This window comes from Hylobates moloch, unplaced genomic scaffold (assembly GCF_009828535.3).
Source record: "Hylobates moloch isolate HMO894 unplaced genomic scaffold, HMol_V3 SCAFFOLD_8, whole genome shotgun sequence".
NCBI classification, from domain to species: domain Eukaryota; kingdom Metazoa; phylum Chordata; class Mammalia; order Primates; family Hylobatidae; genus Hylobates; species Hylobates moloch.
In genome coordinates, this window is record NW_026652283.1 from 54,697,751 (window position 1) to 54,711,743 (window position 13,993).

At 43.6% G+C, this 13,993-nt stretch overlaps 2 protein-coding genes across 8 annotated transcripts in view; one reads left to right on the top strand and one right to left on the bottom strand.

Annotated features, from left to right (window-relative positions):
• Positions 1 to 8,772, top strand: part of ABL2 (ABL proto-oncogene 2, non-receptor tyrosine kinase) — a 115,100-nt gene extending 106,328 nt beyond the window's left edge. For 6 of the 7 annotated variants that reach the window (XM_032160882.2, XM_032160883.2, XM_058443414.1 and 3 more), the window contains 4 exons: positions 1,309 to 1,461; positions 3,599 to 3,688; positions 5,933 to 6,106; positions 6,945 to 8,772. In XM_032160882.2, coding sequence (XP_032016773.1) covers positions 1,309 to 1,461; positions 3,599 to 3,688; positions 5,933 to 6,106; positions 6,945 to 8,668 — 2,141 coding nt within the window. In that variant the 3' untranslated portion in view covers positions 8,669 to 8,772. The remainder of the gene's footprint in view (positions 1 to 1,308; positions 1,462 to 3,598; positions 3,689 to 5,932; positions 6,107 to 6,944) is intronic. The other variant, XM_058443415.1, reaches the window with a different exon arrangement.
• The window catches only part of FAM20B (FAM20B glycosaminoglycan xylosylkinase), a 253,546-nt gene that overhangs the window by 164,530 nt on the left and 75,023 nt on the right, over positions 1 to 13,993 (bottom strand). The gene's annotated exons all lie outside the window — the stretch shown is intronic.

Sequence of the window (13,993 nt, forward strand, 5' to 3'; positions counted from 1 at the left end):
AGTGGCACAATCTCAGCTCACTGCAACCTCCATCTCCCGGGTTCAAGCGATTCTCCTGCCTCAGCCTCCAGAGTTGCTGGGACTACAGGCATGCATCACCATGCCCGGCTAATTTTTGTCATAGTAGTAGAGATGAGGTTTCACCATGTTGGCCAGGCTGGTCTCGAACTGCTGACCTCAAATGATCCACCTGCCTTGGCCTCCCAAAGTGTTGGGGTTACAGGCGTGAGCCACTGCGCATGGCCTCACATTAGGTTTTATCACTCATTTGCAGAGTACTGTGACACAGAGCTTTTTTTTTTTTTTTTCCCAAGGGAAGTGTGATGAGGTTTCCTCTAGAATTTGTCCTAACTGATCTGGTTTCTACTGCTCTGAGAAGTAATATGATTTGGTTGAAGCTTAGTAGACTGAACAATCTGGAAATTTGGGATTGTGGACCAATAGAAATAGTCATAGGATTCTAAGTCATTTTCTACTAGAAATCTCAAACTCAAATAACTGTGACAAAATCAAACAAATTTTTTTCTGCTCTGAATTTTGTCTGATTTTAAATGAATCTGTTTTTATTTTATTCCTCTTATGTTAGCTGACTTTAAAACTGTTATACTTATTAGATACAGTGGTTCTCCTTTATCCTCAAGAGACTACATTCTAAGACCCCCCTTGGATGCTTGAAACCAAGGATAGTGTCAAGCCCTGGATATATAATCTTTTTTTGATCTGATAACCGAGAGGTCTTCTCAGTGACTAAGGGGTGGGTAGCATCTATAGTGTGGATATGTTGAGTAAAAGGATGATCAATGTGTGAGGCGGGAAGGAGAAGCATGGCTTGAGAGTTCATCATGCAACTCAGGGCAGCATGCAATTTAAAACTTTAGAATTGTTTATTTCTGGAATTTTCTATTTAATATTTTTGGACCTTGGTTGACTGTGAGTAGCTGAAACTGTGGGAAGTGAAACCATGGATAAGGGGTGACTACCGTATATCAAAAACTTTTCTAAGAATAGTTGGATTATGTCTCAGACTTCTTAAATGGTCATAGTTTATTTTCCCTCGTATAGTAAAGGAAATCTAAATAAAAATTGGGAAATTTAAATAAAACTGTCTTGATTATCTGCAGCATTCCTGTTGCAAATATTTTAGAAGGACAAGTCATGCTGTAAGAATTGATAAAAGAGTATATTATATATTAATGTTGTTGTAACAGTGTGTGAATGTTACCTAAAATATGAAAGAGAATCACCTAATTATGTAAAATAAATAATCGGAGAAGAAACACTAAGTGCTTTTTTAAATTCCTTATGCAGCTTTTGGGGTACTGTTGTGGGAAATTGCTACCTATGGAATGTCACCATATCCAGGTATTGACCTGTCTCAGGTCTATGACCTACTAGAAAAAGGATATCGAATGGAACAGCCTGAGGGTTGCCCCCCTAAGGTTTATGAACTTATGAGAGCATGTGAGTATTTTTGCATGTTTTAATTTTGAAGGCATAAGCTAGCAGTTCAGAATAGTTAACAAAATTAGAAACATTTCTCCTCTCAGTGTTGTTAGATTGAATCCAGCCTCATAACATTTAAAGAGTTTATCATTGATCAGCCAGTTGTCGTATCATATACCATTGAATCTTACTGGAATCCTAAGCATAGTTGTTATGGCCCAAATATTGACCCAGTTTCTCAGAGACATTTGCATATTTAATAAGATAAGAAATTGAGGTTAGAGATTAAGGTGGGGAGGGCTGTTTTGAACTAGATAAAAATGATTGCTAAAGAATGCATAAGAATAACCTCTGTGGTAGATAAAAGAAGCATCCAATTGCTTGCAGATGAAAAAGTAGGAAAGTGAATAGTGGATTAAATTGCAGGGTTTTGTTTGTTTGTTTGTTTTTGTTGTTGTTTTTCAAACACTCTTGCTCTGTTGCCCAGGCTGGAGTGCAGTGACGCGATTTCGGCTCACTGAAACCTCTACCTCCTGGGTTCAAGTGATTTTCGTGCCTCAGCCCCTGAGTAGCTGGAACCACAGGCACGCACACCATGCCCAGCTAATTTTTTTTTTTTTGAGACGGACTCTCGCTATGTTGCCCATGCTGGAGTGCAGTGGCATAATCTTTGCAACCTCCGCCCCCCAAGTTCAAGCGATTCTCCTGCCTCAGCCTCCCAAGTAGCTGGGACTACAGGCACCCGCCACCATGCCTGGCTAATTTTTGTATTTTTGGTAGAGATGGGGTTTTGCCATGTTGGTCAGGCTGGTCTCAAACTCCTAACCTCAAGTGATGCGCTTGCCTTAGCCTCCCAAAGTGCTGGGATTACAGGTGTGAGCCACCACACCTGGCCTAATTTTTGTATTTTTAGTAGAGACAAGGTTTCACCATGTTGGCCAGGCTGGTCTCGAACTCCTGGTCTCAAGTGATCTGCCCACCTCAGTCTCCCAAAATGCTGGGAATAAAGATGTGGGCCACTGGGCCTGGTCCCAATTGCAGTTGTGTTTGAACATAAGTCTGTGTTGTTTCCTCATTGAACATTGACGTTCTCTGTTGCACTTTGTCAAAAATGAACTCTGAGATCCTCCTTTTTGATATCCTTTTATATTTCTGAATATATACAGTTGATTATTTATCTGGTTAGGCTGAGTTTGAAGACAGGTTTTACTTCTTTTATTTTCAAGTGGAAGAAAGCTTGCCATTTTCTAAACCATCTCCCTGTTTCTCCTCATCCTTTTATTAGAGGGAATAGGAGCTGAGGCTAAATTGAAGCACCAGCCTTAGAAAGTGGGTTCATGGCCAGGTGCGGTGGCTCACACCTGTAATTCTAGCAGTTTGGGAGGCCAAAATGAGCAGATTGCTTGAGCTCAGGAGTTCAAAAGCAACCTGAGCAATGTGGCAAAATCCCATCTACATAAAAAATACAGTAGCTTGAGATCGCTGTGTGTGCTCACTTTGGCTGGGCGCAGTGGCTCACGCTTGTAATCCCAGCACTTTGGGAGGCCGAGGCGGGTGGATCACCTGAGGTCAGGAGTTCGAGACCAGCATGGCCAACATGGCGAAACCCCCGTCTCTACTAAAAATACAAAAATTAGCCAGACGTGGTGGCGTGTGCCTGTAGCCCTAGCAAATCGGGAGGCTGAGGCTGGAGAATCACTTGAACCCAGGAGGCGGAGGTTGCAGTGAACCGAGATCGTGCCACTGCACTCCAGCCTGGGTGACAGAGTGAGACTCTGTCTCAAAAAAAAAAAAAAAAAAAAAAAAAAAGCCGGGCATGGTGTTGCACACCCATAGTCCCAGCTACTTGGGGAGCTGAGGCAGGAGGATTGTTTGAACCCAGGAGGTCAAGGCTGCATCAAGTCAAGATCATGGCACTGCACTCCAGCCTGGGTGACAAAACTGTCTCAAAGAAAAAGAAAAAGGGAATTTAGAAAGTGGGTTCATTATACGTCTGAGTCTAGAGCTGAGAAGTGGCTATGTTGCTATCATTGTGAACATGCTGTAACTGTACTTTAGTAAGTGTATGTCATGATGCATAGAACCCATTATTAGATATACCACTGGATATTGAATTTCTGCAGAGTTTTTAATATTTTCTTCTTCTGTTACATAGGCTGGAAGTGGAGCCCTGCTGATAGGCCCTCTTTTGCTGAAACACACCAAGCTTTTGAAACCATGTTCCATGACTCCAGCATTTCTGAAGGTGAGAATCTGTTGGATTTACTGTTGGTGACTAATTCTGGGTAGCGGTGGTGGTGGGGATAATGGTAATTACATTTCAAAAATGATCAACTTTTGTAGTTTGGGACTCTGTTTCATGATATTGAATTAAATTTTGACCTTTACTATTGCTGTGTTGCTTTTTTTGCTATTTTCAGTGCATCTTTGTGTCTCATAAAATTGGAATTATATTTTTAACTTTTAACTACAAGGACATTGCATCAGAGTATAGTTTATAATAGTGAGAAATTATGAACAACTTAAATATCTGGTGGCCTGTAAATTATTACAACCATATAGCCGAATATTTAAAATGATATTCATATATATATATATACTTTTTTTTTTTTTTTTTTTTTTTTTGAGACGGAGTCTCGCTCGGTCGCCCAGGCTGGAGTGCAGTGGCGCAATCTCGGCTCACTGCAAGCTCCGCCTCCCGGGTTCACGCCATTCTCCTGCCTCAGCCTCTCCGAGTAGCTGGGACTACAGGCGCCCGCCACCACGCCCGGCTAATTTTTTGTATTTTTAGTAGAGACGGGGTTTCACCCTGGTCTCGATCTCCTGACCTCGTGATCCGCCCGCCTCGGCCTCCCAAAGTGCTGGGATTACAAGCGTGAGCCACCGCGCCCGGCCTTTTTTTTTTTTTTGAGACAAAGTCTCACTCTGTCACCCAGGCTGGAGTGCAGTGGTGCGATGTCAGCTCACTGCAACCTCCACCTCCCAAGTTCAAGCGATTCTTATGCCTCAGCCTCCTGAGTAGCTGGGATTGCAGGCAGCTGCTACCACACCTGGCTAATTTTTGTTATTTTTAGTAGAGATGGGGTTTCGCCATGTTGGCCAGGCTGGTCTCGAACTCCTAACCTTAAGTGATCCACACACCTTGGCCTCCCAAAGTGCTGGGATTACATGTGTGAGCCACAGCGCCCAGCCTTCTTGGATATATTGACATGGAAAGGAGTTAAACGTTAACTTTAACTTAGTAAATGAGGATATCCAGATGTCCAATAACCATGTTTAACATTATTCATCATAGAGAAATACAAAATAAAACCACAATGAGATACCAATCCACAGCCTACCAGAAAGGCTAAAATTAAAATCAGGCTGGCCAGGCATGGTGGCTCACGCCTGTAATCCCAGCACTTTGGGAGGCCTAGGTAGGTGGATCACTTGAGGTCAGCAGTTGGAGACTAGCGTGGCCAACATGGTGAAACCCCGTCTCTACTAAAAATACAAAAACTAGCCAGGCGTGATGGTGGGCGCCTGTAATCCCAGCTACTCGGGAGGCTGAGGCAGGAGAATCACTTGAACCCGGGAGACAGAGGTTGCAGTGAGCTGAGATCACACCTCTGCACTTTAGCCTGGGCGACAGAGCAAGACTCCCTGTCAAAAAAAAAAAAAAAAAAAAAAAAAAGGGCACTGTGGCTCACACCTGTAATCCCAGCACTTCGGGAGGCTGAGGCGGGCGGATCACAAGTTCCGGAGTTCGAGACCAGCCTGGCCAACATGGTGAAACCCCATCTCTACTAAAAATACAAAGAATAGCTGGGTGTGGTGGTGGGCTCCTGTAATCCCAGCTATTTGGGAGGCTGAGACAGGAGAATCGTTTGAACATGGGAGGCAGAGGTTGCAGTGTGCGGAGATCACGCCATTGCACTCTAGCCTGGGCAACAGGGTGAGACTCCATCTGCAAGAAAAACAAAAACAAAAAATAATAACATTAAATTTTAGCAAGCATGCAGAGTAACCACAGCTTTCATGCAAAATAGTATCGCCATTTGGGGACAGGTTGGCAGGGCCTAATAAACCTGAATGCACATATACCCTGTGATCCACCAGTTCTCCTACATTGTGCCAATCAGACGTGCATAACATTGTGAACCAAAAGACATAGCAGGATGATGCTAGCAACGTATTCATAGTAACTCCAAACTGGAAACAACCTAAACATCCATCAAGAGGAGAACAGGTGGATTATGGTGTATTCACAAGTTGGCGTGTTACACAGCAGTGAGAACCCCTGCCACATGCAGCAGCGTGGACGAACCTACAGACATGATACTGGGTGAAAGAAGCCAGACAAAAGAGTACATACTTTATGATTCCGTGTATGTATTTTAGTACTCTATTTGCCAGTTCTTTCTCAGTTGTGTGCCTTTTCTGAAAAGAACTCCCTTTTTCTGCTATGAAATTGTTCTTTGTATCGGTCCCCTTGTCTTCCTCACAGAGGTAGCTGAGGAGCTTGGGAGAGCCGCCTCCTCATCATCTGTTGTTCCGTACCTGCCCCGGCTACCTATACTTCCTTCCAAGACTCGGACACTGAAGAAACAGGTAGAGAACAAGGAGAACATTGAAGGGGCACAAGATGCCACAGAAAATTCTGCTTCCAGTTTAGCACCAGGTATGGGTTCCTTAGCAGGTAGAATCAAAATAGAAACTGCCTTGTTTAAAGAAGCATGGGGTATGAGGCTTTTATGTCCACTTTCATGCCCGTCCTCCCTGAGGAAAACATGGCATCTCTTTTACCCACCCATGAAGCCCTTGGCTATCCATCCAACATACAACTCTGGCTCCAGTTTCATCTCCTTACCTCTGAGTTCCCAAGTAGGTATCATCTTTACAGTTCTGTCAAAAACTTCGCTGAACCTGATAGAGGAGAAGAGGTTGCGCAGTGGTTTTTAAAGAAAGGATGAGTGTTGAGGTAATAACCAGCAGGTTATCTCCTCTCCCATTTTTTTTTTTTTTTTTTTTTTTGAGATGGAGTCTCACTGTGTCGCCCAGGCTGGAGTACAGTGGTGCAATCTCAGCTCACTGCCAGCTCCACCTCCCAGGTTCACGCCATTCTCCTGCCTCAGCTTCCTGAGTAGCTGGGACTACAGGCGCCCGCCACCATGCCCAGCTAATTTTTTGTATTTTTAGTAGTGATGGGGTTTCGTCATGTTAGCCAGGATGGTCTTGATCTCCTGACCTCCTGATTCTCCTGCCTCGGCCTCCCAAAGTGCTGGGATTACAGGCATGAGCCACCGCGCCCGGCCTCCTATCTTCCCCCATTTTTAACTCACATCACATTTGGAACACCAGTCACTGTGAAATGGTAATGTATTTATTATTTGCCTCTGAGTCCTGCCGACACCTGACATTTGATAAATGCTGACAAAACTCATAATGTAGCCTTGGTAACTCAAATTAATAGATTCACTTCTTGTCTTTTAATTTACTGATCGGCCATTTCTCATCAGGGTTCATCAGAGGTGCACAGGCCTCCAGTGGATCCCCAGCACTGCCTCGAAAGCAAAGAGACAAGTCACCCAGCAGCCTCTTGGAAGATGCCAAAGAGACATGCTTCACCAGGGATAGGAAGGGGGGCTTCTTCAGCTCCTTCATGAAAAAGAGAAATGCTCCTACACCCCCCAAACGCAGCAGCTCCTTCCGAGAAATGGAGAATCAGCCCCATAAGAAATACGAACTCACGGGTAACTTCTCATCTGTTGCTTCTCTACAGCATGCTGATGGGTTCTCTTTCACTCCTGCCCAGCAAGAGGCGAATCTGGTGCCACCCAAGTGCTATGGGGGGAGCTTTGCACAGAGGAACCTCTGTAATGATGACAGTGTTGGGGGTGGGGGCAGTGGCACTGCTGGGGGTGGGTGGTCTGGCATCACAGGCTTCTTTACACCACGCTTAATCAAAAAGACACTGGGCTTACGAGCAGGTAAACCCACAGCCAGTGATGACACTTCCAAGCCTTTTCCAAGGTCAAACTCTACATCTTCCATGTCCTCAGGGCTTCCAGAGCAGGATAGGATGGCAATGACCCTTCCCAGGAACTGCCAGAGGTCCAAACTGCAGCTGGAAAGGACAGTGTCCACCTCTTCTCAGCCAGAAGAGAACGTGGACAGGGCCAATGACATGCTTCCAAAAAAATCAGAGGAAAGTGCTGCTCCAAGCAGGGACAGACCAAAAGCCAAGTTATTGCCCAGAGGAGCCACAGCTCTTCCTCTCAGAACACCCTCTGGGGATCTAGCCGTTACAGAGAAGGACTCTCCAGGGGTGGGAGTGGCTGGAGTGGCAGCTGCCCCCAAGGGCAAAGAGAAGAATGGTGGGGCACGACTTGGGATGGCTGGAGTTCCAGAGGATGGAGAGCAGCCGGGCTGGCCTTCTCCAGCCAAGGCTGCCCCCATCCTCCCAACCACTCACAACCACAAAGTGCCAGTCCTTATCTCACCCACTCTGAAACACACTCCAGCTGACGTGCAGCTCATTGGCACAGACTCTCAGGGGAATAAATTCAAGCTCTTATCTGAGCATCAGGTCACATCCTCTGGAGACAAGGACCGACCCCGACGGGTAAAACCAAAGTGTGCCCCACCCCCACCACCAGTGATGAGACTACTGCAGCATCCGTCCATCTGCACAGACCCTACAGAAGAGCCGACTGCCCTAACTGCAGGACAGTCCACGTCAGAAACACAGGAAGGAGGAAAGAAGGCAGCTCCGGGCACAGTGCCCATCAGTGGGAAAGCTGGGAGGCCATTGATGCCTCCACCTCAAGTGCCTCTGCCCACATGTTCCATCTCGCCAGCCAAAATGGCCAACGGCACAGCAGGTACTAAAGTGGCTCTGAGAAAAACCAAACAAGCCGCTGAGAAAATCTCAGCAGACAAAATCAGCAAAGAGGCCCTGCTGGAATGTGCTGACCTACTGTCCAGTGCAATCACGGAACCTGTGCCCAACAGCCAGCTGGTAGACACTGGACACCAGCTGCTTGACTACTGCTCAGGCTATGTGGACTGCATCCCTCAAACTCGCAACAAATTTGCCTTCCGAGAGGCTGTGAGCAAACTGGAACTCAGCCTGCAGGAGCTACAGGTTTCTTCAGCAGCTGCTGGTGTGCCCGGGACAAACCCTGTCCTTAATAACTTACTGTCATGTGTACAGGAAATCAGTGATGTGGTGCAGAGGTAGCCACTGTTAGCCTGGTGGGAAAATGCACACATTTCTGAGGGGAGAGGGAAAGGGACTTGTTTTCCTGTGTTCTTGTTTTCAGAAAATGAAAGACTCATACTTGAGTGTGTTTATGTGAAGTACCTCAGATCCCTGAGTTCTCAACGTTTACAGTTTCATCTCAAAAATAAAAAGCAAACCACATAAGTATAGGAGAGGTAAATTAAGTGGGGGCAAGGCAATAGTGGACAGGGTCGGAAACTGCACTGGAAAATAGGGAACATGTGTATGTCATAAGGAAGGCAATGCAGCCCATCCCTACCTGGAATGCTGGGAGGTGCTAGGCAGGGCTGCTCTCAGCAAGACCGCAGCAGCTGCACCCAGATCTGGGGCTCTGGTAGGTACTAATGGTGATTATGCTCCAATTTACCTAATGAATTTGGTGGGACAGAAGAAAAGAAAGCTGGAAATGTACCAAGAGAAATTTTTGTTCAGGGCTGTTGGAAGCAGCTGTTAGCCTTGCTTCCACAAGGCCATTGCTGCTGTAATAAGAACTGCAAATCAGAGTGCTACAACATAAAACTGGGAAATATGGCCCTATCTGAATGCCTCTGTCCTGTTTTCCGCTGGTGTATCAGTGCAGGAAGTAAAGAATGCTGGAAAGTTGAATCGGAGAGATTGAAAACCTTCTCCAAAATCTTACACAGATGAGCAGAAGTCACTTCTCCCAGTCTGGTATATTATTTCATAATGGACCAGGATCAGCTTCCTGCCTGTTGGTGGCTATCTGTAAACCATAAGTACAGGGGTCTCCCTAGTGGTTCTTCTCTGTCTTTTGCTGGGCAGGCTGTCTTCCTTTATTCCTGGTAGCATTCAGAGCATTAACCAGTGTTGATTTTGAAAATAGTAGTCCCTACAGGTTCTCACAAAGGAATGAATCCTGTTCTGATACAGTTCCCCTGCATACTGACATACTGGCCAAAGACTTGAGCAGCTGTGTATTTTTCTTTATCAACTAAAATACCAGGGAGATGGTCTTTTCTTGAAACCCAGTTTCCTGTGTGTGACTGAGAGGAAAAGCTGGCTTGGTCCTAATGGCTGTTTCTCTGTACCCTTCCCCTCCCTTATCACCTGAAGCCCAATCTAGGTAGAGAATAGGGAGAGGCATTCTCCTCTCTCTGAATTTGAAGTGAATCACCCCCACATTATTCTCACATGCTTTTTTCTCTCACTTATTCCTCCCTGCCCCCCCCCCCCACCCAATCATTGTGCTTATTTGTACAGATCTTATTGGGAATATTCTTTATTTATTTTGTCATTTCACTTCTATTTTAAGAATGCATAATTGAAGGAGTAGTCATTTTCAGGGAGCACCAGGTAGACCCTGGGAACCTAATGACTTAATCCTTAAATATGTTTTGCCCTTGAAAAATAGGCCTTTTCCTTCCTTACTTAGTTATAATTGTGGAAGCTAATTAGGATGGCATGGAAGTGAATCTAATGAGTTAGGTATTGTTAATGTTCTTGATATCGGGTCTAATTCCAGTTACTGCTTCATTCTCTTTTTAAAGCTTTATGAATACTTCCCCCATCCTCCCCAAGGAGAGCTCAATACACATGTATTTTTATTTTATTCTCTCAAAGGAATATTAGCTTAGGAAGATAGGAATTCAACATTGAGCAGTGAGTTTTCTTCCTGGCTCTGTCATTGATACACTGTCAAACCACAGCCTCATCTCTTAATCTATTCAATTAAGGTAATAGTACATGTTCTCAAGGGTGTTGCAAGTAAGTATGCAGCTATCCCTTGGAGAGCCTCTCTGGAAAGCTCTTTTAGTGCAGTGTTGTTATGCTGAATGGTTTTCCATTATCTTATTTGCTGAGTAGAAAATATTAATGAAATTAAGAATTGTTGAGATTATATGAATTGGGCTAGAATACTAAGGGGGAAACTATTTTTTGAATAGACTTTGGCATTTTTGACCAAGAACAAAATTGAGTTTTCATTGGAAAGAAAGGAAACCTTGATTCTTAACCATTGCTGCTCCAAAGGAGGCCCAGGTTAAGAGGATCAGAGGAGACACGTGGTGCTGGGCATTCCTGGCAGGTGTTGGGTGATCCCCACAGTATGTCACCTGCAGTTGCAGCACAGGCAGCTAGTGATCGGGTTCATCTCCTCCTAGTGGATGGAAGAGAACTCAGATGTAAAAACCAGCAGTCCTTCTCCCACCTTCTTTCCTGCCATTCTCACTCATCATACATGTCCATAAACTTGAAGAACTCGTTTTAGCAGTTAGCCTTTTAAGGTCGAGGATGGGAAAGCTAAAACTTTAGAATATTATTATGCTGCTTTTTAGGTTTATCCCTGTTGTGGGATGCAAGTTAAGGGATTGTAATTGTTTTTCAGGGTTTTTTTGTTTTTTGTGTTTTAAGCAAGGGCTCTATTTTCCCTTGAGAGTTCTGGAACTAAGCCTTGGAGAAACACTACTGAGTGTATTTAGGCTCCCTAGTTTTCTTGCCCAACAACAATCTGAAGGGTAGGGGGTGGGGGCTGTGTCTTACTCAGGGGCAGCACCTAGCTGTCTTGCCTACAGTGGGTGCACAATATATAAATGGAATTGATTTTTGTCAACACTGTCAAGAGTGGCATTGACTATTGGAGCACACCCCGTCCACATGATGCTTGAATTATGTAACTTCAGGGGTTGAGGGCTCAAGGTTCAGGTTAAAGAGGCACTGTCAACTTACTAAACAAGCATAACTTAGGTTTTTCCTTTTTCTACTTGAAAAGGACCAGCTTAAACACAGACCCTTATGTAAATTAAAAGGTTTGAATCCAAAGCAGAGAAAACTGCTTCTAGAAAAGTGCAGTTTAATTTTAACTATTCTAAAAGCAGTGAGCAAAGGCCCTCGCCCAAGGTGTTGACAGTTTTCTAAAGTGGTTATGCTGTATATCTGGATACATGCCTTTGGGCTGCCACTGCTTGATTCCTTTCATGTACAGATAATATTACTTCAGTTTAGATTTCCCACTTTAAAATGCAGTGATTTGTGTTGAATACATCTTGATTGTGCTTCACCTAAAGTATTTTCTTAAAAGGCTTTGTGTAAAATTTAAATGTATATATTTTCCTGTAGATTTCCATCATGATTTTCAGAGATTAGCCTTAAAAAGTTTGGCCCTAAGAAATTCATTCAGTGTTTTTCTAGATGACCTCTGTACATAGAGGTCATTATAGTGGAGACCCTTTACCAGCAGCATTTTAGGATTTAAATTAGATAGAAAGTTTCTTAGGATTCAACTGAAAGTTGGCTAGTAAAATATTTCCCAGGTAATAAAGCATGCTGACTTTGCTAAGGCACTGCCCATTTTTTATTTAACTAAAGTCATGGAGATTTTGAGTTTAAAGGATGCAGTATAGATAGTGGTTTAGTGTTTAGGCTCTAATGCCGGTCTAAAAGGCAAGTCATTTAACCTTGGGAGCCTCAGTTTCCTCACTGTAAAACAGGGATAATAATAGTAACTACCTCAGGGTTGTAAGGATTAAACGAGATGATATTTGTAAGATACTTAGCTCAAGTGCCTGGCACACAATGAGCACACTCTATAAATGTTCTACTACTACTATTATTAACACCTAGTCTAAGGATGCACAGCAGAATCCCCTAGGGTTAAAAAACAAAACAAAACAAACAAGAAAACTGATGGAATAGCCCCAGTCCAGATCAGAATTCCCAGTGGGCTGGGGTCTCGGCCATGTATTCTCCAGTAATCCTGCCAGGTGTTTGAAACACCCAGTGCTGTCTGAAAACTATCAGTACCCCAACCCTTTTCTTTATAGATTAAGAAACTAGCAGAAGATGGTTAAGTTACTTGCCTATTGTCTCAGAATGGTTAATTAGTGGCAGAGCCAAGGCTAGAATTCAAGTCTCTTGACTTTATGGTTGTGGGGTCTTTCCACCATACCTGCTGCCATGTGAGACACTGCAAAAAAGTGGCTCAGACCGACAATCAGCCTGTGTGGTGCTGCACACTTTCTAAAGCACATGCTCCTAACACTCTGACCTTAAGGGGCTTGAATGTGGAGTAATGGGAGCACAAGCCAAGTAAGCACTCAGTAGAATTCAGTCATTTAAAAAATTCTATGGGGTCATTCTTTTGGACAGACCTCAGCAACACAGCAATGTGCACTTTGTAGTAAAGAAATACCAACTTGAGTTTTTAAAAAAACCTAGTTAGTCCTACATTCCCTTTCCTTTAAAAAAAACTTTATTGTTCACATTATTTTAATGACTATGAGATAATGTATATGAGAGCACTTTGAGAAAATATCAACTGTAATATAACTATAAGGTTGTAGTATTCTCTGTTTAAAAGATAAGACAGTTGATTCAATGTGGATGGACCCTGTGGGGGACCTGAAAATGCAGATATATAAGAATCACCTCTGTCATTTATCACATTTAGAAATATGAAACTGCTTAACGAGTATGAGCAGGTATAGAAAGTGTTTGCTAAAGTTGTACTTCAGAGCTGAGTTACTTCAGGAAACTAGGGACCAACTTTTTGGTTTAATTCCAATCTTTAAAAAGTAAGAGTGTGTACTCACTCCAGAACACAGAAGCTCTTCCAGGGACCTTGACTCAAGAAGGATGAGGCCCTCTTACTCTTCTCCATTTGTCCACTATATGCTTGGCCATTTATCCTAAATGTGGTGGGAGCAGACTTGTTATCTGTTGATGTTGACAGTGTCTTTTTTAACCTATGTCCTGCATAGTTTTGTTAGGTTTACAGGGGGAGGCGGATGGCCGTAAAACCAGTGCACTTTGGGAATTACTTTTCTAGGATTTCCTACCAGTTATAAATGACATTGACATTTGTCATCTATCTTTTTTTTCTTTTTCTAAAAAGAATAGCTGAATTTAATTCACCTATTATAAAATACTCAAAAGTAAATTGCATTGGTGGCCACTTTTGAATTATAGCTACATTTCATTATGACCCCTTCTGCTCCCTTCCAAATTTTGCTACTGATGTCATTCTTGTTATCAGGCTGTGCGCCTACCAGGAGTTCATATTGGGTTGACGGGGTTATCTATATTTTTGTTCTTGATTTTTGAGTTTCATCATCTTGCATTAAATTGTTCCACCTGGATTTGGGGTTTATCTCTGTGCCCTAAGGATCTGCTATGACCAATCCTCTTTTTGTAGGTGGGTCTCTGGCTTAAGTATTGATAGGCTTCAGCGGTTTGTATCTCTGTCTTAGCTTGTATCAAGCCAGTAGTAGCTCACTTCCTTTGTAAATTCCTGCTTCAGTCTGGGATCCGTAGGAGTATGTGAGAACT